Below are 26,991 nucleotides of genomic sequence, written 5' to 3'. Positions count from 1 at the left end.
CGTTGGCAAGTTCATTGAGGTCAAATATTAAGGTGTCTTGAACAAAGTTCCACTTAACCCCCAATATCTTCTGTTCACCATCTGAATGCTGCTTGCTACCAAGTACGTCCTTGGTGTAACTCTTGTCTTCTTCAACAACATTAGGTGTATCATGGGTCAAGCCTTCATTGCTTCCTTCTAACTGTTCTACACGACGGCTGAGTGACGTTGAATTTGATACAAACTTGCGCAGATTGAAGCCTCCTCTAGCTAAAATCTCCTTGGACCTTGTAAAAAACTGAAAGGCAGAATCGTCATCATCCGCACCAGCACTAATGTCATCAACATAAATTGACCTCATAAACAAGCTGACTAAGTCTGGTTCTTGTACACTGTATTGTTCCATATGGTGCTTAATGGTTGCATTCAAGAGGAACGGGCTAGCTGATACACCAAACACCACCCTAGTAAACCTCAGAACAGTAACATGTGGCACATCATCATTTACATCCTTCACCCACAAGAACCTCAGAGCGTCACGATCTTCATCTCTCACAGCAATCATCAAGAAGGCCTTCTCTATGTCAGCTGCTACTGCCACTCGATGAACTCTGAAGCGCAGTAGAATGTCCATAATCTTCTGTCCTGATTTAGGTCCTGTATACAAGCAGTCATTCAAAGGGGGACCATGTGTTCGAGAAGATGCATCGTATACAACTCTGAGTTTTGTTGTAGTCTTGTCTTCCCGGAGGACAGCATGGTGTGGTAAATAGTGTATACGGTTGTGGGTTGGTGTCTTTGATTCTATGGGTTCAACAATTCCTCTCCTAATCTGGTCACGTATTACGGCATCATACTGTAGAAGGATCTTGGAATCGTGTCTAAGCCGCTTGAGAAGTCCAGCTAGTCGCTTTAGGGAGAGATCATAATTGTCAGGTAAAGCAGCGTGTGACTCCTTCCATGGAAGGGAGACCTCATATCTTCCACCACTAAAACGAATGGTGTTTTCAAACTCGGTGTATACTGTAGCTTCATTTGGCCGAATACCAAGTGACTCAAGATCCCAGAACAGTTTCAACTTCCTGTCTAACTCTTGGTCTGTGTCTTGTGAAACATATGCATCAGTTGTCATGGTGTGTGTTACTACAAGATTGGTGGAGGTGTGAGAAGAGATTCCTTCAACTGGACCAGCTAGAACCCAACCAAGCCTTGTGCGAACAGCTGTAGGACCGACCTCAGCGCTAACAATATCACCGGTCACCAGCTTCCAATAATGGTCTGACCCAACAAGTACATCAACACTTAACTCATCTTGTTCATTTGCATAGTCTGCCAATTCTAAATTCGCCAGATGGGGATAGTTCTCTGAAGCATATAAGGTGGGCTGGCTAGTTAACGGCTCACAGATAAAGGGAACTGTCAAGACTGAGAACTGCAGGCTTCGTCCGTCCTTCGTTACCATACCAAGTGACACCACATCGCAAACCTGCCTTGCTTCTGACTGGGAGCCGAAGGTCCTAATTAACATTGTTTCTGAGCACTGCGGGGACAGAGACAAGGCATCAGCAAATTCTTGTGTTATATATGATCGTTGGCTGCCACTATCGAACATAATTCTAGCTTCTAGCCTCCTCTGGGGATCAGTAATCTTAAACACTAAGGCTCTAGCAGTTTGTAGTAACACAGGTGCCCTAACTGAGCCACAATAAGCTGATGTAGTGGCAATTACTTCAGTGTTTGGTCTCATCACCCTGGTTAGATTTAAAGCTTCTCCTTGCTGATGGTTTGATGCTACATCTTGAGTTACTGCCTCTCTAGTGTTGTTTGCAGAGGAACCATCACAGATACTAACATGGTGCCTACCTCCACACCTGCTACATCTTCCATTTGAACGACATTCCCGGCTCATGTGATTCTTTCGTAAGCAGTTAAAACATCTCCCAGACCTTCGCAGAATCTGCTTACGAGCTGCAACATCGACTACTGTCTTACAGGAAGTCGACGAATGGTTCTGACGACAATACGAGCACTTAGGTTGGGATGTACCACTAGATAACAGTGCAGCAGCAGTGGATATGTCTGTGCGAGTCCTCCGCAGATTGTGAGTGCCCATGGAAGCTCTTTCCCTGGCATCAATTTCTCTATCAATTAACTGCATGAGTCCATCTAGGTTCCACTCCTCATCATGTACCTCACGATTCACCAGGAGCCGAAATTCCTGGGGCAATTTGGCCATTAGTACAGAAGACATTAGACTACCGTAGGAGGCTGCAGGTACCCCCAGAGATCGCAGACCCCTGATCTGTGACTCTACCATGTCATGAAGGTGTCTGAGACCTTTCAAGTTGTTGTGGGATGTAATAGCATCAATACTTAACAAGTTCTCCATATGCTTATCCACAATGAGTCGTTTGTTACCAAATCGCTTCTTCAAAATTTGTACTGCTTCTGTGTAATTAGCGGCTGTCAGCTTCAGTCCACTCACAGCTTCCGATGCAGGCCCTTCTAACAATGACTTTAAATAATTAAATTTGTCAATGTTCGATAATCCTGGGTTACTATCAATGGATGACTGAAAGGTGTCCCAAAACGTAGACCATTGTGTAATGTCTCCGTTGAATCTCTTTAAGGACAATTTGGGTAATTTCACCTTTGCAACGTGCTCTGTGGATGTTGCTATTGGTGTATGGCCAGCAGGTGGAAGTGGGGGCAGACGGAAAGGGCTACTAAACATCATTCTATGATCTGTTCTTGGTATGGCAGGCGGGTATAGTGAGGGAACACTAAATATGGGAGTTGATAGTCGTGGTAGTTCTATTGAAGCCATAACAGTTGTCAGAGCACTAGAAACTGTACTGGTGACTGCAATTGATGTGGAAGTAGTGTGTGATTCGACAGCTGAGCTCACTGTAGTAGATGGTATCACATTGGTATGTGACTCGTCAGCTGAGCTCACTGTGGTAGGTGATGTCAAAATGGTATGTGAATCACCAACTGAGCTCACAATAGTAGAGGATGGACTGTCACTGGTTGGAGCAGAGACAGAGGTAGTGGTAGGTTCTGTGACAGCACTGCTGACGTCGTCGGTTTCAAGTGTGGGAGGTTCAGGTGGTTGATCTCGCTTAGATTTCCTACTGTCAACAGCAGCAGTAGCATCAATAATAGCTACTTGGATCCTCTCTCTAAATACATCTACCTGCTCAATCTCATCATCAACTTCTGTATCCTCTACAAGTTCTAAAATCTCATCATCCAACTGTTTTAGGGTATCACGTTTCTCATTAAGAGTAATTCTGCACTGCTCTAGCTTAGTTAAGATACCATCAGGGTTTTCTGTAGACTCTATGGCCTCATACAGAGTAGCAATTGTACGTTTGGTGGATGAGCGATGCCCACCTCTGACCTTCTTTTTTCTACTCAAGCCTTCTGCCATATTCAGATTAGCCTACTGCTAGTTACTTCTATATAGTAGTACTCACGTACTCCACGGTTCGGTGTATCCTATGGTAGCAAGCGGCTCACCAGGATTCCCGCCAATCTTCACTCTCCAATTGGAGAGCACCAACTAAATACAAGGCAGACAAGAACAGACTAATCCGTAACACACTTTGGGACTCGCCTCTTCAGGTACCATTCACCCGGTACCAAGGAATTCTCGTTTGTGGTTCGGATGCGAGTCTCCCACGTAGGCTTGCTCGCGGGTGTACTAGTGGTTGAGCGATGAATCGGTAGAACGCTGTCTCCGGCTCGAAGGACCATGTAAGTTACTCTGTGGAGGGTTCGTATCAGCGTCCTCGCGGGTGCTCGTCACGTCCCAACCCTGTACCCCAACAATGTGTTCAGTCGCGTGATACCTCATGATTCTAATATTTTTCAAGCATACGTAAGTACACAACAAACCTTAAAGCTGTATTTTTGGCCAGAAAAGCCCAAACTTTCATGATCTCTAATATACAGCACTATCAAGAGTAAATATATATAATAAAAGTTTTATTATTTACTCTTGGTACTATTGTATTGCATGATGTAGACTGTAGAGTTCATAGAGCTATTGGCAATGTTATTACAGGTAAAACACCATTGCACATTGCCACTTTTAATGGACACTTGAAGATTGTCAAGCTGTTGATCAGCCATCATGCTGACATTGATGCAGTGTGAGTTTTATGTAAATGTATACTTAGCTGGTTCTACAACAACCAGCACAGTCCACACCAAAACTCGTACCACTGACACTTTGCAAGTTGTTATTTACATAGCTACAGTGTACTATCTGCAGAAGAGTATTATAACCTTGAAATGACCCAGGATCAACCAAGTTGAGAATGTCACACATTTTTAAAGGCATTTGTGTTGTAATTGTAAACTACTAAACATTGTTGATTTATAAAAGACAGCTGTATGCTGCTTAGGATGAAACTATAAAACATACTGAACCATATACCATGTTTTTAGTTATATATTGAAAGGTTGCTTGCAATTCCATCATGGAAAAAATGCAGGTGTAATGTAAAGATGTTTTGTTTCTACATAGCAAGAAACAGCTAAGCTGTAAAAAGGGTGCACCCTTCAAAAGCCTGGGAGTGAATTATTGTGAAATCAAAGTGGTGGCCAAGAAATGATTGCAATGATATTAATTTCAATCATTGCAGCTATTCTTGGCCACCACTTTTACTTTCACAACTTTTTTACCCAGACTTTTAAGCCACACCCTAGCTTAGCTGTTTTTGCATGGATTTGTTTGTATTTGGACTACTACAAAGCCAGCCATTATCTGACTTTTTGTTTTTACCCAATTTCTTTTATCTACAGGCTCAGAAGTTACACTAGTATTGTATTGTATTTGACTATTTGTCACTTATTTTTGTAATAGTTTACTTCTTATTGTACTGTAATACCCTAAACCCATCCAAAAACTGATTTTGGGGCTTATTTTTGTCAAATTACAGGCACAGATGATTATGATGATTACAGAAAACAGAAGTTGCAATAGTATTGTATATTTTATTTGATCATGTTTTTTATTACTGTAATAGGTGCAAATTTTTTGAGAATGTATGTTAGAACTGGGGCTGATAAATCCTCCAAAGCTTCTTTTGATAATGTTACGAGAGTTTTGAAGCTGTCATGTCAACAAGTAATGAACACAGTTGATGGTTATTAGGGTGTACACTGTAGTACAAACTCCTACACTTTGTTATAGCTCCAGTATAACCATTGTGTAAACTATAACCATTGTGTAAACTATAACTATGCCAAAAAATACGTAAATGGCAGCTTCCACAACACTACTGGATACCAGAGCAATGAAAATAGTATGAAAAAATATTCACAATAAATTCACACAGAATTATAATAACCTGAAACTGTATGAAATTGACCACTTGAAAAGTTTGTGAATCTTTTAAATTTCATTACCTGAAAAGTTTGTGAAAATGTTGTGAAATCTTAATTTGAAGTAACTGTAGTATTGAATTTGTACTGAAAATACTTATGAATTTGTACTGAAAATTTCATTAATTTACACTATTTCAGTATGCAAGAAATAATTGAAAGGTCGTGAAAGTGAATTGAATATTACACTATAAAACATTGTGAAATTAGTGTGAAATTTAAGCTGTGAAAACGTAATAAAATTGTTGTGAATGATATATATCATAATATACCACTCTGCGTGGGCAGTTCAAAGGCACCGCCAGTGCCATAATTTGTATATTGCACTGCTGCTGACCGCAGCGAGTGCATTATAACGCACTGGTTGCGGTTTTGTAGACCACAACGAGTGCATTATAGTTATAATGCACCGACCGCAGTGCAATATACAGATATTGCACTGGCTGCGGTTTTGTGCAGCATAGCACAAGTGCCGGTGGCCAAGACCACTACGACACCTCACCTAATAGGTGGAAAGACACTTCACAGATCACTCGAATTCTTTTATAGCCTGACATGTAAAGGTCGATTGTGGGCCATAACATCACCAATACGTATAATGTTTACAAGCAGCCAATGGCGATCGAAAAAGCCAACGCGGGTGACCACAACTCTAGTCTACATATATATAAACGTACTTATACACCTTACTAGTCTGGTGCCACCTTAGCCCAGATTAAACCGTAGTCCACTTTGACAATGACTCAATAAAACTAATATATTCTAAATAATACTAACCTTTACGTTTGATTGCGGGAACCAGTTTTGTCATGCCACCAGATTTGAGTTTAGCCAGTGTGAATAATTAGACTAGTATCGTTTAGTAGTTAGGTTTTGTTTACTTAAACCGTTTATTTAGCTGCTTTTTTCGCTCGAGAGAACTACTGGTGATTAGTCTGGTGCTTAGTCTATATGGCACACTGGCATGCTGAGCACTACATGATGAGAGTCGAACAGCAAATGCAGGTTAGTGATATAACCCATAGCGTACTAGCTTTCAATATCTCAGGTGGCTGCAGTACTGCAGGGGGAACATCATCGCAACGTTTGGCTTGGTTACCCACAATCGATGTTAGAAACCTGGCCTTTATAAGTGTTACAGCTGTCTTGTGAGACTCTCCCCACCTATTAGGTGAGTGGTACATAACAGTTATACAACGTGCACTCGTGCTCTGCCTGTATAAACGCACTTGCCTTCGGGCCTAGTGGCCCTCAGGCTCGTGCGTTTATATCAGGCAGAGCACTCGTGGCCGTTGTATAACTATATAATAAATTCCCAACCGAATGGGTGCCAATATCTAAAATTGCAACATACATACAAAGATACATGCAATGCACATGTTGTATACGTAAACTCTTAATGTACATATGCACAATATATAGAACAGCACATTTGATTACTAACTAAACTAGAATGGTATGAACATAAGCTGTTTACTCAACAAATATGCTATGTGAACTACAAGGAAAAATTATTTAAGTTTAACGATCCCTTATATATAGTACTACAGCTTTGTATTGTATTGTATTGTATATACTAGCAAGAGTACACAATATTAATATGGGAAGAGTATCTAACTCTCAGTATGGCCTGTACAAACACCCTGGGTAAAGTTCACCAAAGTTCACCTTTCATCAAATCGTCACCTTCATTGGAAATAGGGTACTGTTGATTGGTGTTGATTTATGTTGATGAGGGAAAAGCCTTTGTTCTCACAAAATGCTGAGCTGTTTCTTTGCTCGGGGTGTTTGGTGAATGCATTCAAGTTAGACACTCTCTCCTATGTAAATATTATGTACTCTTATACTAGCTTCTAAGTTACAGCCTTTTTTTTCCTATTATCCAAAAGTTTTCACAGCATCAACAATCCTCTTCATTATAGTCAATAGTCCAATACTTATACTTTGCAACCAGCGTTGAAACTGGGTTGGGTCATCCGGGTCAACTGGGTCACATTTTCTCCGGGTCATCCAGGTCCGACCTGGTTTACAGATTATCCAGGTCTGACCCAAATTGGATCACGTGAGAAATGAAATTGTTAGTTTGATGACCTGGAAACTTTTTAACGCTAATCGTGCAGTTCATTCATGAGCCATGCCCACTTATCACATTACAAACGTATGTTCAACCACGCCCATGTATTAGTAAGTGCAGTCTGTAGCACAAAACCATGTCTGTTGCTGTCTGCAAGCTTACATGGAGCCACGCCACTAATCGACTATTGTACGAGTTGTACATAGTCTAGTCTTGCAGTAGGATAAATACTTTTGTGAACCACACCCACTTTAATACATCTGGAAATTGTAATACAAGGTATGCATGAAGCCACACCCAATTGCTGTCTGTAAACTCACAGTAGCTACATGGAACTAAACCCACTGACTAGTTTTAAATTATAAACTTACCGGCTTAGTTATCACATAACTACTCGTTAACTCAACACGAATCAAACGCTCTAAACATAGTCTTGCTTACTCGAGACTACCCGAAACATAGCTCTTATCATGCGCCTTGGCTTTAATTAATCCGGGTCAAATCCAGGTCTGACCCGGATTGCTATCTGGGTCAGTGGGACACCCGGGTCAGCAGTAGTGACCCGGTTTCAATGCTGTTTGCAACCTATAAGTTATGGGAATAGTTGTAACTATGGTACAGAGGCATGCATGTACTAAGTGCAGTATATGACATGGATACACAAACATTTAGACAACTTGTAAATATATGCTACTGTACGCCATGACAAAATATCTAATGCTCCAAGTACCATGACAACTGAAGTACCATGAAGTGATTTTTAATTTCACTCACAGGCTAATGCCATTGTGGGTTATATCAGACGTGGTTCCTTGAATGTACCCATCATGGAATATGGAGTGCGGCCTGATAGACACTTAGGATTTAATTATGCAAATGTGTACAGTAATTATGTTTCAATTAAGATAAATGTTGTGAAATATCATCTAGCATTTCAAGTATGGGCCATTTTCAGCAGTACCTAGCCTTGGCAATGAGCAACAATGTAAGAAACGAAGTTTAGATATATACAATGCAAGCAGAGAGGTGCACATTTACAGATAAGACATGAGTATTATGAACACCAACCAAAGATATACATTAACTGATGTCATGCTGGTGGCCCACTCAAGAAGTTCTCTATGAAACAAAATATGTGGAAAACAGTTTCCTACCATGCTTATTACTAGGTAGTATAATATGTCGGTCACTCCACAGATTAACGTGGGCAGAACATAGCAGCATGGGCAGATTGTATAGCTTTCTGACCATGCAATAATGAAAAGTAAGGAGATATCAAAGCACATTGGCGACTTGGCATAAGGCTGGTTTCTATATAACAGCAAACCACCTGCATGTGCATTGCCTGCAATTATTACCGTGGTGTTGATGGGGGCAGCAGGGCAATTTGTTAATGGAAACAAACACCACACAAAAACTCAGGCACTGTTCAATTTGAAGAAGCCAAGCATGATGCCTCAAGTATAACACATTTTGTAGTGTCACTTAAACTCCTGTAATGTGCTGAGCTGTACCAAATTAAGGATGCCAGTTTTGTAAAATACAGACATGTAGCGAACTGTTAATCCATCTCAGGTACAGTCGCAGGCTACAGTAGACTCTGACTCGGGCAATAATGCAGACAGTTTGTAGCTATATGGAAACCAGTCTATAGTCATGCATGCACCATGATAGAAAAATTGGCCAAGGCAAAGTTCTACAGTGCACATCAGTGAAATAGACGTAGGCCATGATTCTCAACCACCAACTGTTCAGTTGCAGCAGTATGACATTGTACCTGTCTAAATGGATGAATGACAGATATAAACGCACACACCATGCTCCACAAAGAAGGAACACATAAAGAACTGTGGTAACCCAAAACTGAACTCGTACATAACAAGCTGAAGAAGTATATTGTACTCTGAGGTGGTATGGGCTGATATACTGAAAGCAGTGACTCTTGTAGACTATTAGTTTACTCTAATAGCTGTCCGGGGATAAACAAGAAGAGGCTAATACAAATGTAACGATACGAAGGAAACATACCTGTAGAGTCAGCAAGAATGACTGGTATCATTCAGTCGTTGCCATCCAGTTTCCCGCTCAGCTTCCCGGCAGTTCCACTCGCTGAGAGTCTTGTGAGGGTTGCCTCTGCGCCACTGTTTGTCCATTATGTCAATAAAATTCACTATTCCACACTGTTACAGAACAAGGTCTCAAACACAACTTTGCTGTACAGCCGTAACTATGCCATAACAGTCATTGATAATGACGATATTACATCATTTGTTTAGGGAGGTATTATATAGAATACTATCTAAAGAGCCAGGTAAAACACTGTACAAGGTTTCATGCATGTTTTAATACTGCTGTATAAGTGCTTTTTCTTGTATATTGTGTAAGACCCGGCAAAAAGAACTACTCACGTACTGTTGTTTTATAATGTGTAGGCATATCAACAAGGGGTAGTCACTTCCATACCGCTAGTCGATACACTTGTGACCGGGATCAAGAATTTTGATCATTGAAATTTTGCCTTGATCGCTTGATTTCACCTATAAAATAGCCTTGATTCTTGATCGTTTACCATAAAAGCCTAGTAAATCCTCGTGTTGCTAAAGACTAGCTTTCGAAGGTGCTTGATCATTACTTTTGCAGACGTCTTGATTGCTTGATTGAATCTTGATCCCGGTCGTAAGTGTTTCAACAGACAGTATTGAAGTGACTACCCCTTGATCAAGTACTACGGCCAGGGCTTGGGCCAGGGTGTCTGCTGGGAGTGTCAGTATCCGGGAATGATTGTTGTCCTCTAGCATGCTCTGAAAACAGACAACCTCCTCCCTTTTGTTACTTATCACTTGTTAGGTTGTTGGTAGTGTATACAGTGTACTGAGCTATTAACTTGCTGGCAAGTATGGTTGTAGTACAGTAACGAATCTCTGGCTGGTGCACAGAATAGCTACCGTTAGCAATAATTCTTTCCTGGCTTGTATAGATGCTAACTTTCACAGGTCCTCATAGTCAACTGGTGTCCTAGTAAGATCCTTGTCCTGTGACAATATTACAGTTAATGCCATGTCTCTTAATTCATGATCTAAATTTTCCAGTTCATATATCAAATGTATCAATACAATACTGAAAGTGCATGCACACATATAATGTGTAACATACCGTAGAATAATTTTACAACATTCAAAATAGTTTGCTATTTCAGAATAAATCATTACACTGGCAGTGTTGATTTAGATAGTTCACTGTTGAGGTCTTGAAGATTCCATGTTGTCTTCTTGACAGTAGCTACAGATACTCACAATTGGTCTGTGTCTGTGATTTATGAGTCATCATTTCCATAACATCGCCTGTGCTGAATTTTATTTGAGTAGGCTTCTAATGTGTTTAAGATAATTACTAGTGTAGGCGTAGCCAGAAAATCTTAGAAGACAAGGCAAACCCGACTGTTACAGAGCTAACTGCTCTATTAGAATATTGATTGTTTGCAGTAAAGCTCTCTTCATTCAACTCACACTGTTTCCTGGGCCAACGTACTGCCTTGGTTGCCTTATACTACACCACTGATTTATTGTGGTGAGTAAGTTTAGGCACTTTATGAAAATCCCATGAAACATTTATTAAAATAAATTCATTTACTTTTCGTCATGTAATAGTTCAAAACATTGGACATGAAAATGTCATGAAAAGGTGTACTCAAAGAATCATTACATTTCAGTATATCTGAAAATGATGTAAAAATATTACCAGTGATTGTGTAGTCACAATTCATTAAATTTTCATTACTTTATCACTCAACAATATAGTTTGTGAAAACGGAATGATAATGATATTTTACAATTTTATGAGATTTCAGTACAAATTCATTACTTTTTAATTACTATCATTGTCCCAAATCCCGTATTTGAAAAAGTGAGAATTCACAACATTTTAATATGTTTGAAGACAATTTCATTGCTTTTTAATACACTTTAAGCAATTTAGAACCCAGTAGTGCAAGGAGTGACAATACTTGTGTAACTGGTTTAACTTGTTAGTATCCATGGTAATGAAGCTTTGGTGTCATCTGAATATTATGAAACCTAATGAAGCTTTGAAGCTTCAGATTATTTGTCTCAGCCCTAGAACGCACAGAGAATGTTCTAGAAGAATCTTGATTTACCATTGATAGATATATGAAATTATGAGCCTTTCGTATTATGTAGATTTAAACTGAATTTTTATTTATGAGGTAGAAATTATGATAGCCGAGCAGCTGAGACAATGGCTCAATAGTTAAAGGTTTGAGAGTTAGGCGTGGAGGTTCCTGATTCAAGCTTTGGACAATTTTTTTTGTAAATGTTTTTTGTGCCCATTTTTGCTACTCAGTGACTGTTCTATTAGAGTATTTTGTCCCCTGTAATTTTACATATATTGGTATTTACCTTATAACTCTGTAGCTATACCAATTTTCAAGCCATTCTATAGGCAGTTTATCATGCCAGATTGACAACAACAAAAAAATAAGCAAATAATTATCTCAATACATCCTTGATGTATACCGAATTTCACGACTATCGAATTTGGAGCTTGCATTTGTGAAAAACATGTTTTCTTCTTTTCAATATACCCACGGTGTGGTGCACCAGCTTTCTTGACCACATGACACACTACGATTAAACCGTGTATGTATGTACAGACTTACATCGTATGTACATTATCATATCATGTTATTGTTTTGTTTCAGTAATGAAACAGATGGCCATACTCCTCTAACTTATGCTGCTCGACATGGCCATGAAGAAATTGTTGACTATTTACTTGAGAAGGGATCTAATGTGAATGGTAAATTTGAAGGAGCTAAAAATTATAAGATTTCTTCTTGGAATGTAAGTATAAATGCTCATCTCATACAGTATGGTAGTGTTTGCAACATATACGTTGTAAACATCTGTTGCCTGATTAAAAGAAGCATCTAATAGCAACCTTAAAAATAGGTAAACTCTTACAGAAAAAGAGCTATTAATTAAAAAAATTCAGAACACGATTTTTGGTTTTCCTGCCTGCCTGGCCTGCCTGCCTGCCTGCCAGCCAGCCACCTAGGTTAGAGGCCCAATGGAATAGCGTACGACTACCATTTTAAGTCATAATAACAAAATCATGTGTACTATTGGAACAAATGTATTGCACACTACATCATGTCAAGAGTTCAATAAATATATTATGAACTCTTGGTCATTTGTACTATTGGAACAAATGTATTGCACACTACGTACGTAAACCACTCAGTAGTGTTTTTGTGGAGTAAGCTGCTGATTATTGAATTCTGGTATAATGTTGGCTGCACCCAGAAGGTTGTTGACAACAAAGCTGCTCGCGCTTATATTTTGATTGAAGTCATAACTGCATACGCTTTGAAGTTTCACAAAGTACAGTTGATGGGCAATAGAGTACAGTTAACATTTTTTATGGAATTTGTTTGATGTCACCCACACAAAGTTTTGTAATGATTTTTAATTGTACTAGTATATTTATTGCAAAGCAATGAATAATAATAGTAGGCTCAATGTAAAACTTTTAAAGATGTTCCACAATTGGCAAAATTAATACTTTCCAAAACTGGTATCAAATAGGCATACTGAAATTTTCCAAGTATGGCAACTCAACATACCTATATATGTACTAGTGCAATTAATTTAAAATTTAAAATGAAGTAGGGTTTCAGCAATAGAAAGTAGTGGTATGAGTGACGGGAGCTACTACAATATTAGCTATTTGGGAAATCCCTACATTGGTATGTTACTACTATCTGTTCAATGCTAAGTAGGGTCTTCCCACATAGCTATGTTGTAATAGCTACCATCATTCATAGGTCTTGTTTTACTATGTTGGAACCCTACTTCACTTTAAATTAATAACTAGTTAGATAATTACTATATCATATTATATTCTCTGTACCGAGAGTACAATATTAACTAGGGTTATACACATGTGGCTGTGACTGCTTTTTTAATCTCCATGATTGTCTAGAGTGAGTTATGCAGTGTATTAAGGGCGTGTTTTGCCATGTCTATAGGGTTATAGGTTTTTATAGCAAAACCACAGCTTAATGCAGCTAAATCATTAATGGGCATGGTCAAGAGTGCAGTGGCATGTTCTTGTGGGCATGGTCACCCCATGCGATCATTACAAGTTCAGCTACACTTATCTACTCCACTAACAGTTGCTTATGTGCTTCAAATAGTTTTGTGTCGTTAAATATGCTCCTCTAAGGAAAGTGTCGATGTGGAAATTAATGACCCAGTATATATGGTTTCCTTGCACAAATGAAAAGATGAACATGTAATTGAAGATGAAGCACAGAAGTCAGACACTTGTTGAAACCAGAAAAGACACATGCCACCAGTGAGTCTGTTATTGTGGCTTGAAATGTTTACCATGCGCTGCTTCATTTGGCCTCTAGCCTTGTGACTGTGGTTAGGCAGACAGGCAGGCAGGCAGATAGGCAGGTCGGCAGACAGGAAGGCAGACTAAAATTTGGGTTTTGTGATTTTGAAAGTTTCAATATCCAGTTGTCTGTGAGTGTTTTCTTGCTTTAATGCTGAATTTGAGGTTAGATGCACTAGGACTATTCTGCAAAGGTGATTTTCACTTTGTGTGATGTTCCTATGCTGGTTTTTAATGGCAGCGTATTGGGCAGCACCCATCATACAGTACAATGGTACTGTATAGTAGGGACCACAAAGGAGTGGGTGTGGCCCATGATAAACATCACCCAAAAACCAGCCTCACTTTTCTCCAACAATGAGGCAGTATTGGTTAGGTAAGACTAAGCCCAAGCAAGTCTTCAGATTGACTCGAAACACTTTCAACAAATTTTTTTAATTATTAAACGGAATTTTCTACTGACTGACTGAGCAACTGACTGACTGATGTCTTCAGGCAAGCGTAACTTGATAATGGCTAGGGCTACAGGCTTGATTTTTTCACAGTTCAACATTGCTTCGACCCGAGAGGTGCCTTTTGGCATACCGCAGTACATACAATGCATTCTTCATGGACTTACCAGTGTCCTCCTTTGTGTCCTATTCATCTTTGCTGACAGTGAAAAGTATCGATTTGGCAGTAGCATGTGATAGCTTCCCTTCGTAATGGAAATCGTCTGTATTTTTCATAGTGGCTACTATGATTGCAGAGGTATTTTTCAAACAGTTCTTGATTCACACTGCTGTGTAACGGGTTGAACATAGCTGACAACGAAGCGTAATGGATACTTCACTTTTCAGACGATAATTGATATAACTGGGGTGCACCCATATCTTTTTTTTTGATGTGGTATGCATGGATTGCAGGGTGCTTTTTGAACAGTTTTTGATCCGTAATGCTGTGTAATGGGTCTAACATAGCTGATAACAAAGCGTAATGGATACTTCACTTTCAAATAAAGCTGGGGCATGCGGCGCCATTTCTTTTGTGGTATGCGTGGGCTCACTGGTCACGATAATTATTATTTATAAAAAAGTTAACAAACAAGTACACAGAAAAATTTGGAATTTTTCAACCAGAGTAGGGACTATAGCGCATCGTTAATAAGTACTGAAACAAGCTGGAGTAGTGCATGATTTTAAATCACAGTAAAGCAATAAGAAGTGTTATCTCCCTACTGTGCATTTCACGGTATCTTAAATGCACAGTAGTGATATAACACTTCTTATTGTTTTACTGTGATTTAATATCATGCACTACTCCAGCTTGTTTCAGTACTTTTTATCGACATACTATGGTCCCTACTCTAGTTGAAAATTCCAAAAAAAAAATTGTGTACTTGTTAATTTAGGGAGAACCCTACTAAATAGTACTACTGCATTGTTGATTATGTGTACTTATGTTTATGCAATTTCTTGGTTTGTTTGCACAATCATATTTCTATTCTCTTGCAGACTAGTCCGCTGTTGATTGCTTCTTATTATGGTCATGTGAAAGTTGTTGAACGATTGCTTGAACAAGATGGGGTTGATGTTGCTCTTGAAGATTATGAGGTACCAGAGAAGGGAAAAACACCACTTAAGTGTAACTGCTTGGTGTTTGCCATTATCAATGGGCACAGGTTTGTGTTTAATGATTTCTGGGGTGTGCGTGTAGTATGTTATAATGTAGAAGTGTGAATGAGTTTGAAATACTATCAAAATGAATAGGCATATATAGCTGACACCTTACATATCTGTATGCCATTGTAATATCTCATAGGCTGTAATTTCCAGGCATGGTTCTAAGGGAGTTTCACCAGTTTCCGGAAACTAGGTGGCTTTTTGAGATCAAAAATATGATTAAAACACTCAACAAACTTTAAGCCTAAAATAACATACTGTATTTAACTACTTGGATAGTTTATTATTAACTATTAGTGGTCAAATTACTCTCTCTTCACCACAAAATGATCCAAAATGCTTCTTTTGTACCGTCAAGCACATGACGTGCCTCTAAAAATTCTCGTTCTTGATTCTGCTCAATAACATTTTAAATCTCTCTATATAGGCTTGAATGGGCAGATTCTATATTTTAGGGTGATTTTCACTCGTAGTTACCTAAATAAACTATATAGTAGATTCTGATTCTAATTTCAATGCCACTTCATGGACCCCACCCCGAGCTGCCCCACCCCTTTAGCTACCCTAAAGTTGGAAACCAGTTAGCAATTTTTTTAGAACCGCCTCTGGAAAATACTCTGTATGTTTCATGCTGTAGGCTACAGTGCACATTATCTGCAGTTCTGTTTATTTTATAGTTATAACACGCTTATGAGGGATATGACTAAAATATACACACGGTTCATGAGAGTGCACAGTGCTTGAGTGAGAGTGCATATGTTTAGTCATATCCCGAGTAATCGTGTTATAACTGTTATATTCTACACCCCAGTAGATGAAACGATTATAGATAGTAATTTATAGTGAAACAGTACCTCCTGGAGATCGAAATTAGTAGAATATCAGATGTTTTAGACTCTTAGTGATGTCACGCCCACCTAGTCACGGTTAGTAAGTTATCCACGAAGGAGACTTTCATGGAATGTGTAAAGTTACACCATATATGGTAAGCATAGCCACAAAGCTTGGTATATTGGTTATATACCACAGTTTGCCGTGGTATATCAGTTATATACCACAGCACAGTGCTTTTGATCCCTATCACAGGTGTGGTATATATGAAATATGCATCATACATAGTGTGGTAGTAGCTGTATATTAGGGATCATGGAAGTTTGTACTTTGTCAAAGCAAGTATTAACCAGAAACCAGCTTCACAATACTTTCATGACACCTTGGCAGAATTGGTTAGGCAGAATCAAGCCCAAAAACGTTTGAGTGGCCAAAACTGCTTCTGATAAGGTGCTACATATTTTTTAAAACTATTTAACAGAATTTTCTACTGACTGACCAACTGCCTGTCTGCCTACCAGCCCTGATTCCTTCAGACCAGCACTTAACTCAATAATGGCTAAGGCTACTAGCTTGATTTATTCACTGTTAGACATTGCTTCAGCCCAACATACCATTTGGCATACAGCAGTACATACAATGTATACATCATGGATTTACCTTTGTCCTCCTTTGTGTCCCATTTTTTTTGCTGACAGCACTAGGTGTTGATTTGTTTTAACTAGCACATAATGGCTTTGCTACCTTTGTAATGGAAAAATGTTCATATTTTCCATAGTGTATTGGTTGCAGAGGTGCTTCTCATGATGTTCTTTGTTGTAATGCTGTGTAACAGGCTGAACATAGCTGAAAAATGCACTGTAATATCTACTTCACATTTCAGTAATTTACATAGATTGTTGGGGTACACGTTCAGACAAAAACATTAAGTATGGCATCATTCTTTTGCTCTGGTTCAGCAGTCATAATTATGTTACAATAAAAGTAAGCAAACAAGTAGAAGAAAAATTGGGAATTTTAAATTCGATTAGGGATCGTAGCCATAAAAAGTAGTGTAACAATGGAGGTCACCTACACCTGCAGATATACTAGTAGACATTTAATCCCTATTTCAGTGTTGTCACAGATTGACTTAAACATAATTGTAGTGTTAGAATATTAATAGTGTATGATGTAATGTGATTATAGTGTGTGTAGTAAATAGACATTGTGAGCTGGTCGGTGGGTTTGAGTTTATCCTTGAAGGGCAAAGCAATCCTTATCGTAGATTGCTGCAGAAGGCTATTACTATCACCGCCACCCTCCATATAAGTGTATATGAATTAGAGTCCACTAGAATACCTGCAGATGTGGGTGTTTCACTTGGATCAATTGAACTATAAACTTCTAATTTATCATTATACTTGTATCTATTAAGTCTGAATAGAAATCATGTTTGTTAAATTTCAGTGTTAGTTTGAGATACTCCTTGGTAGCTCTATTGAGCACTAATTTCATAATTTGTAACACGCAATTCCATATTGGAAGACCAAACAACAATATACTATGTGTGATGCTAACATGGAACTTGTCATGCATATTGTGCTCCTTGGTTTGATATACGCATTACCAATTTCATGGGGGAAAAATGGATATATTGACAAAAAAAAAATCTATACAACAACAGCCAAGCTGTGAAAAAAGGTGCGGCCCCCAAAAAGCCTGGGTGAAAAAAATGTGAAATTCAAGGTGGCAGCTAAGAAATGACTGTGATGGTAGGTTAATGGAAAAAAAAATTAATAACACTTCAGGTGAATTTGCTAGTGAAACTTGGAGAAGGCAACACAGATTCACCTGAATTGTCATTATTAATATTTTAGCTATTAACCTACCATCACAGCCACTTCTTGGCCACCACCTTGGATTTCACATCTTTTTCACCCTGGCTTTTTGGGGGGGCCGCACCTTTTTTCATAGCTTGGCTGTTTTTGTATAGATATCACTTCTTTTCGTATTTGTAAATTTGTATACTCCAATGCTGGCCACAGGCCAGCTTTGGAGCTTCTTTTACTTGTCTTTTTATTTCTTTACTGCAGAAAGAAGAAGGCATCAAGAATGGAATTCTTCTGTATTTTGCTTATATACATGTATAATGATGCATTTTAAAAATAATAATACTGTATTATTGCATCTACAGGTCGGCTGGCTTGTAGCAGAAATCCCTACAACTACAAGGTAACTTGTTTGTAGCTGAACTCTCTTACAGAGTGACTTCCAATGTAGCTAGACTCTCTATAGGGTGTTTTTTTTAGAGCTGAACTCTAGTTATAAGATGACTTGTATGTCACTTGACTCTCTGCAAGGTGACTTGTAGCTGAACTCTTTGCACAGTGATTTGATTGTGGCACAAGGTGATTTTTTGTTGTTGCTGAATTCTCTACAAGGTGATTTGTTTGAAGCTGAACTCTCCACAGGGTGATTTGTTTGTAGCTGAACTCTCTACTGGGTGACTTGTTTGTAACTGAACTCTCAACAGAGTTACTTGTTTGTATAGCTGAGCTCTCTACGGGTTGAATTGTTTGTAGCTGAGATCTCTACATTATGACTGTAGCTGAACTCTCCATGCACAGGGTGATTTGTTTGTAGCTGAGCTCTCTACAGGGTGAAATTTTGTAGCTGAACTCTCTACAGGGTGAAATTTTGTAGCTGAACTCTCTACTGGGTGATTTGTTTATAGCTGAACTCTCTACTGGGTGATTTGTTTATAGCTGAATTCTCTACAGGGTGACCTGTTTGTAGCTGAACTCTACAGGTGACTTCTATCTGGCTGATCTCTCTTCAGGTGGCTTGTTTGTAGCTGAAAGGGTGACTTTTGTAGCTGAACTATGACTTGAATTGCTTTTAGTTGGACTCTCTACTGGCTGACTTGTTTGTAGCTGAACTCACCGCAGGGTGATTCATTTGTATAGCTGAATTCTCTGTCGGGTCTAGCTTGTAGCTGAACTCTCTACTGTGTGACTTGTTGTAGCTGACCTCTCTACTGGGAGACCTGTTTGTAGCTGGACTCTACAGGTAAGTTATTTCTAACTGATCTCTCTATATGGTGGCTTTCAGTAGCTGAACTCTCCACAGGGTGAAGTTTTGTAACTGAACTCTCTACTGTGTGACTTGTATGTTGCTGAATTCTCTACTGGGGGATCTGTTTGTAGCTGAACTCTGTACAGGTGACTTGCTTCTAACTGATCTCTCTACAGGGTGGCTTTTTGTAGCTGAATACTCCACAGGGTGATTAGTTTGAAGCTGATCTCTCTACAGGGTGGCTTTTTTTAGCTGAATACTTCACAGGGTGATTCATTGGTAGCTAATCTCTCTACAGGTTGGCTTTTTGTAGCTGAATACTCCACAGGGTGATTAGTTTGAAGCTGATCTCTCTACAGGGTGGCTTTTTTTAGCTGAATACTTCACAGGGTGATTCATTGGTAGCTAATCTCTCTACAGGTTGGCTTTTTGTAGCTGAATACTCCACAGGGTGATTTGTTTGTAGCTGAGCTCTCTACAGAATGACTTTTTTGGAGCTGAACTCTCTACTGGGTAACTTGTTTTCTATACTGGGTGGCTTGTTGCATAGCCAAACTCTCTACACAGTGACTTGTTATGAAGCTGAATGCTTTAATAGAGTAACTTTCTAACGATGCGAATGCTCTAATAGGGTGACTGTACTATTAGAGTATCTTGATTGTACACTTGTTATACATAGTTGGATTTTGTATTATAACTCAATGGCTTTTACTCCGATTCTTCTATACTAATGCTCCGACTCTCTATGATGATTATTCCCTCTACATGCTGGTTGCTCCGACTTTCTATGATGATTATTCCCTCTACATGCTGGTTTCAGGTCACTCTTGGTGGTTTGCCTGGTAGGCGTGAAAACTAATAGTTTTTTTTATTCATGAAACTTGATCACGTAATTGTGACACCAGTTGTCATATCTCCATAGTCCCTATATCTCAATTCCTGTCAACCACAAAAAGGCACTCCTATGATGGTTACTCCATCTATATAGCAATTTTCAGCTTATTCCTTCAAGGGGTTTACCCTGTGGGCGTGACAGAAGTTCAACCTTATTTTACACAAATAATTGGTCATAACTCCGTGATTCTTTATCGAATTCCCAACAAACTTGATACTGAGATTCGCTTTAATGCGAGCTTTAATGAGCCCTTTAAGTGCGCCAAATTTCAGCTTGATCAGAGTATGTGTTTGTATTTTATGGTGGATTTTGCAAAGTGTGTGAAAAGAAGAAGTAGAAGACCAAAAGAAGAAGGAAGAAACCCCCGAAAGTTTGGCCACTCGTATCTCAGGAATGGCTGGGATGATTTTCTTCACATTTGGTATGTAGACTGCCCTACCACGCGGGTGCTTCTGTTGCAAACTTGGTTTCAATTGGATAGGAGATCATGGAGCTACATATGTGTGAAAATCAAGTTTTCTTTGTTCCGGTCAATGTACTCACGGGTGTTGTGTGCCAGCTTCTTGGGCCGCATGACACACTACCGTGTGTCTTGATGTATGCTCCTTCTCCTAATTTGACTGATGTATATACCCTTCACTATTGGCATCCCAAATGCCGAAATTGCCATTCATGAAATATGAGCCCTCGAATTGCATTTCTTTTTTTGTTTGTTTTGGGGGCCTAGGTTTTTCTTAATTTTTGCACACTTAAAGGTCCGCTGAAACAGAAAATTCAGGGGCTATTTTTTTTTAAATATACCACTTTAGCATGAGCATTCAAAGGCACCACTAGGGATTTAACTCGCATATTTCCCGGACAATATCTTGGTATTACCTAGGAATATCATGGGAACATGGTTTGGTCATGGCTTTGATGCCCAACTAATTCAAAGATATGATATGCTTTGACTCATTATATTAAGCGACACGGAGGGTTTAATTATGGGTTTGGGTTTAAGGTTAGGCTAGGCTCAGTGTAGTTGCTAAGGACTGATTAGTTGGCAGTTACAAAACAATGAATGATGAGCAAAATAATCATTTGGGCAATGCATGGATGCATATTTCTACCCACCACGAGTCAGTCAATGAGCAAACCATAGAACAACACAACTAGATTTAAATAGGTGAGTAACTTATAGTCCTAACTACTTAACTTAATATATTAACTTACTATCCCAATAGCAAAGTTAGTAGGCTTAATGTACTAAAAACCAGATCTCAGAATAGCAATTTTCTGGCGATGTGTGTAAAGCATAATGACATATGAATAACGTTCTAACGGCTATTAATTAGCCCACACTTTTAAAACCACTATCAATCATTAGATACTAATGTATAAAAGGAACAAGATGAGTACTCTGTAGTTATTTCACCTATCAGGTGTGTGTACCATAGTGATATATGTGACCGGATCTGTGAAAACCCGATACAATTGTGCAAGCTTAAATTTACAGTATAAAGTATTGATGCCAACGACTGGGATGACACCATGGAAGCCAAGAAACTACCAACGTTATTGGAAGGCGAGGTGCTTGCAATTTGGTTGGAACTGAGTACAGAAGAGAAGGGTAATTATGAGACCAGCAAGGCCAAGATAATCTCTCAAATGGTGCCGGTGTGATCTGTGTCTCTTGATGATTTTCGTGGACGGAAGTAAAATCCTGGGGAGTCTCTTCCGGTTTTCTCACACAATTAAAGCTGTTATCCAAGAAAGCTATGCCTGATGCAGGTACTACAATGCACAATCAGCTAATGCTACATCAATTTGTGAGTGGACTCCCAGGGCACATTGGGAAACAATTGTGAGCCACGGGGGAGGTCAGCAACTTGGACAAGGTACTAGAGCGGGCAAAGCTACTCATGACAATTGAAGAACCACAAAAGTCAGCTGCAGTCCAGTCAAATGAGGCCGGTACAAGAACTGAGAGCCAGGTGTCAAGTCTGACGGAGCAGGTGGCTGAGGCGCACTAAACAACCTTCAAGTGTTGCGTGCTATGGATGCCATCAACCAGGGCACTTGCAAAGGAACTGCATATGTGTGGGAAGCTTGGACATGTGCCCAAGATTGTCATTCGGGAAACTACCAAGGGGTGTTCCAGAGGGGGCGGGGGCTTCCAAGGACCTAAGCCCCGCTAAGGTGGCTGGTGCTGTGGCTGTAGCTATCTAACCCAGTGCAGCTGTCATACAGGGAGTGTTAAACAACAAAGAAGTGGACATGATGCTGGACTCAGGTTCTTTGATTTCACTGATTGAAGAAAGTGTTGTGACGGGCTTCTCCACAGAAGAGAACATGACTGCATCATCCATTAGATTGGTATCAGCAGCAGGTGACAACATCTCCACATTAGGGTCCATTACTTTATCTATACAATTGGGATCTCTGCATTCCAATCACTCCCTGGTGATAGTCCGCTCATTGATCTCTCCAGTAATACTTGGGTTGGATTTTCTCCGCAAACACAAAGTAGTTGTTGACTTCTCATCAAACCCTGTCAACCTAACATTTCCACAAGCAAGTGACCAGAATCTGCAAGACTTTGTACCACTATTTAATAACTCCAAGAAGAACAAAGCCAAGATCTGTGCAATAGAAGCATTGAAAGAGCCAACCGGAGAAGCCATTGATGACTGTGATGTGCATTTTTTTGTGGAGTCACTGTTTACTGAACATGACATGCCTTTGTGTGTTGTACCAACATTATCATCATTGCTTGAACAGTACAAGAGTCTATTTTGCATGTTGCCTGGCAGTACCACCCTAACTGAACATTTTATCCCCAGAACTGCACCCCAGTAAAAGTTCCACCTCGCAGAATACCTGCCAATTATTGTAAGGAGGTAGAAAAGCAGATCCAGAACATGCTTAAGGAGGGTATTATTGAAGAAAATTCCAGCCCATGGCTAGCACCTGCAGTGTTTGTTCACAATAAAACAGGTGACATCAGGATCCGTGTGGATTATTGTGGACTCAATAAAAGAACAATTAAGGATGCATACCCACTCCCTCGCCTAGATGAAGTACAAGATCAGCTTGCAGGATCTGTTATTTTTTCAATGTTAAATCTACAGAGTGGATATTGTCAGTTGCCAGTACATGTAAATGACTGAGCTAAGACTGCATTTTGTCCAAGCCCAGGCTTGGGGCTATTCCAGTTCTGCAAAATACCCTTTGGCTTGTCTGGGGCTCCTGCTTCATTCCAGTGGCTAATGGATACTGTTCTATGTGACCTTCCATTTGTTACTACCTACTTGGATGATGTACGTATACACTCCTCCAGCATTGAAGAAATATCACAGCCATCTTAAAATAGTTTTTGAAAGACTCTAGTCTGCAGGGCTCATACTTTGTGGTGGTAAGTGTAACATTGGTGTGTGTCATGTAAGATATTTGGGGCATGTATTTTCTGAAAAGGGTATGGAGCCAGACTCTACCAAAATATCAGCTATTTGTGATTGGCCCACTCCCACAAATTCCAGTGAGTTGCACAGCTTTTTAGACCTTGCTTCATATTACCAGAGATATATTCATTGTTTTGCTGACATTGCAGCACCGCTGTACCAACAGGGTGTTGTGTTCACCTGGGACGAAGCATGCTAATTAGCTTTTAATCATTTAAAACAAAAATTAACAGAATCCTCAGTTCTTACTTATCCAAGCTTTAACTCATCTGCTGACCAGTTTACACTTCTGACAGATGCTAGTGCCACTGGTATCTGGGCTGTCTTAGAGCAAGGTGGGTACACTGTAGCATACACCAGTAGGACACTGTCAACTTCCAAAAGAAATTATAAAAGAGAACACTTGGAAATTGTGTATGCTCTAAAACAGTTAGACACTACCTGCTTGAATGTAAATTTTAGCTAGTAACAGACCATGCCACTACAGTAACTCTCCAGCCAAAAAAATGGAAGGCTTACTTGCCCAGTGGGCCCTAGCTACACAAGAATTCGATTTCACCATTAATTATCGCAAGGGTGTAGAGCATAGCAATGCTGACGCCTTATCTAGGCAACACTCTGACCACAATGTAGGTGTTGGTCACTTAGTCCAGAATACTGGCGAACTTAAACATCAGCAGCTCCAGGACCTATTACTTTGCCAACTGCATGATGCATTGTTACAGTTTCAAGTCCTTCCTAGTGAGAATTCCTGGAGCACCCTCCTTTATGTAGATATCGTCAGTTGTGGTCCCAACTACTGAAGGATGGATTGGTATGTTGACAATACAAACCTAGGCCAGCTTGTGAACTTATTACAGTTCCTCTTATCCCATCATTGTATCGGCAAACCTTACTGTACCAGTATCACAACCAACCATCAGCTGGCCACTTAGGATATGATAAGACTGCAGCTAGAATACGGCAAGTGGGGTACTGGGTAGGTATGCTTAATGACATTGACCAGTATTGCAGAGAGTGCACAGTGTGTCAGAGTTCTAAACCACCGTCCCCTCCAAAATTTCCACTGCTTAGTATGCCAATTGGAAGACCATGGCAGATGGTTGCGGTCGATATCCTAGAAGTGCCATTGTCTTTTAACAAGAATCATTACCTACTTGTTATCCAGGATTATTTCAGTAAGTGAGCAGATGCTATTCCACTCCCCAACCAGATAGCAGGTCGCATCACAAAAGAGCTAGTGAAGGTGTTTGCCAATTATGGCATTCCTGACATCCTACACTCAGATCAGCGCTGCAATTTCGAGAGTTGCATTTTGAGACAGACTCTTGAAGCTTTTGGAACACAAAAATCCAGAAATACCGCATATCATCCACAAGAATACGGTATGGTCAAACGTTTTAATCACTCTTTGCTGCAAATACTTTGCTCTTATATTTGTGATCATGATCCACTCCACTCATGCCTCAACTGGTCTGTCACCATTTGAGATGATGTTTGAGCGCCTGCCACAGCAGCCTCCCAGCCACAGCTTATGATGTTGTATCATACCAAAACCAATTATGCTCTAAACTAGCACAACTATCTGATTTTGTGGAAACACGTATGACAGAAGTAGCACATAAGCAAAAGTTGTGTTATAAGCACACTACACCTTGCTCCTTCTAACCTGGTGATTCTGTGTGGCTAACATCACCCACAACTGACAAGCTGAATCCTAAGTGGGAGGGAGATTGGGAAGTACAAACTGTAAATGGACCAACAACATACACTATCTCTAATGGGGAATGAACTAAAACTGTTCATGTCAACAGACTGTGACCTCAAATTTAACCTGCTTTAAAGGCTGCAACTAACGCAAGGCCACAAAGTGTAGACCACTGGTAGTCCCCATCCTTTCAACACATAACTGTAGACACAGGAGAGTCACCAGCAGAACCTTGTTACCCTACTCGTGATCGTAGACCACCTGACTGGTTTAGACCACCTTAGCTCGAGAGCAAGCTTAGTCTAGGAGGGGCGAATGTAACTGAACTGAACTTATTTAATATTGTTAGTTGTAATCTTATGATTGATTGTAACTATTTAATATTATTAATTGTAATCTTATGATTGATTGTAATTATTACATAATTGTGTATTTATGTATGTGTGTGAAATCATTAAGATAAGTCTTTTTGGCACCATAAAACACATTGTACCTGGAACAGTTACAAAGGGGAATTGGAAAATTTGTTCAGTACACCCAAGGACAGGCAAGTTATGGGTGTTTGTTTACGTCACTTCAAGGCAATCATATGCACTCGTTTTTCACAAATTCCACCCTTGTATGTAATGAAAAAAGGTGATATAAAACAAATGTACCCAGTAATTGATTCCCCTGTTCATGGCAAACACGGTGGTGCAAATTTCAACTCTACACATGATTCCATTTGTAAGTTACAACTGTTTTAGCAAGTGCCTGTAATTTATTTTCCCAATACTTGCTGTACAAATCTATCTTTCTGGTGTTGCTACTTTGTAGGGCTGTAACTCTGAAAGTTATTAGCATATGAGGCTGAAACTTTGCCAGAGCAACATACACTTGGCTAAGTAGGTTATAAATATTCAATAAACAGGAATTTGAAAAATGTGCGATTGTGTAAAGTTTTTGCAGATCCAGTCACATATACGTATCACTTATACCACAGCTGTGTCAGGTTTTGCTGATATATATATATACACCTTTAGCCCTTGGGTCTGCGGCCCTCATGCTTTGGGTGTATATATCAGCAAAATCCCTCACAGCCATGGTATAACTATTAAACTAGATAATAAAAATTATTAATTTAAAAGTGAAGTAGGGATCCAAGCAATAAAAAGTAGTAAAACAAGCAATGAATGATGGTATTACAGCATAGCTTGGTGGGAAAATCCCTACATTGGCATATTATAGCAATCTGAGCTATGCTGCAATACCATCATTCATCTCTTGTTTCACTATTTTTTATCATTTGGATCCCTACTTCACTTTTAAATTAATAATTTTAATATACCATAGATTCCCTAAAATTTCAGCATCTCTAAATAATTGGCACTCCCCGTGTATTGAATGCAATGTGCTCTAAATTTTGGCAAACAAGACAAAGTTTCTAATTATAAGCATGCAATTTTTCGGCACCTGGGATGAAGATCTCTTGAGTGCTGAAGATTCCCAGTGACCGCACACAATATGCTACCTCGATGTAGTGCTGCCACAATATA

The 26,991-nt window shown here is 39.5% G+C and overlaps 1 protein-coding gene across 4 annotated transcripts in view; it reads left to right on the top strand.

Moving 5' to 3' along the window:
• LOC136250612 (transient receptor potential cation channel subfamily A member 1 homolog) overlaps positions 1-26,991 on the top strand; it is a 206,123-nt gene that overhangs the window by 81,544 nt on the left and 97,588 nt on the right. For all 4 annotated transcript variants that reach the window (XM_066042844.1, XM_066042845.1, XM_066042842.1 and 1 more), the window contains exons 8-10: positions 4,049-4,136; positions 12,165-12,306; positions 15,358-15,524. In XM_066042844.1, coding sequence (XP_065898916.1) covers positions 4,049-4,136; positions 12,165-12,306; positions 15,358-15,524 — 397 coding nt within the window. The remainder of the gene's footprint in view (positions 1-4,048; positions 4,137-12,164; positions 12,307-15,357; positions 15,525-26,991) is intronic.

The sequence above is a fragment of the Dysidea avara genome, chromosome 3 (genome assembly GCF_963678975.1).
Source record: "Dysidea avara chromosome 3, odDysAvar1.4, whole genome shotgun sequence".
Taxonomy (NCBI): Eukaryota; Metazoa; Porifera; class Demospongiae; order Dictyoceratida; family Dysideidae; genus Dysidea; species Dysidea avara.
This window is presented reverse-complemented; position numbering and strand designations above follow the sequence as displayed.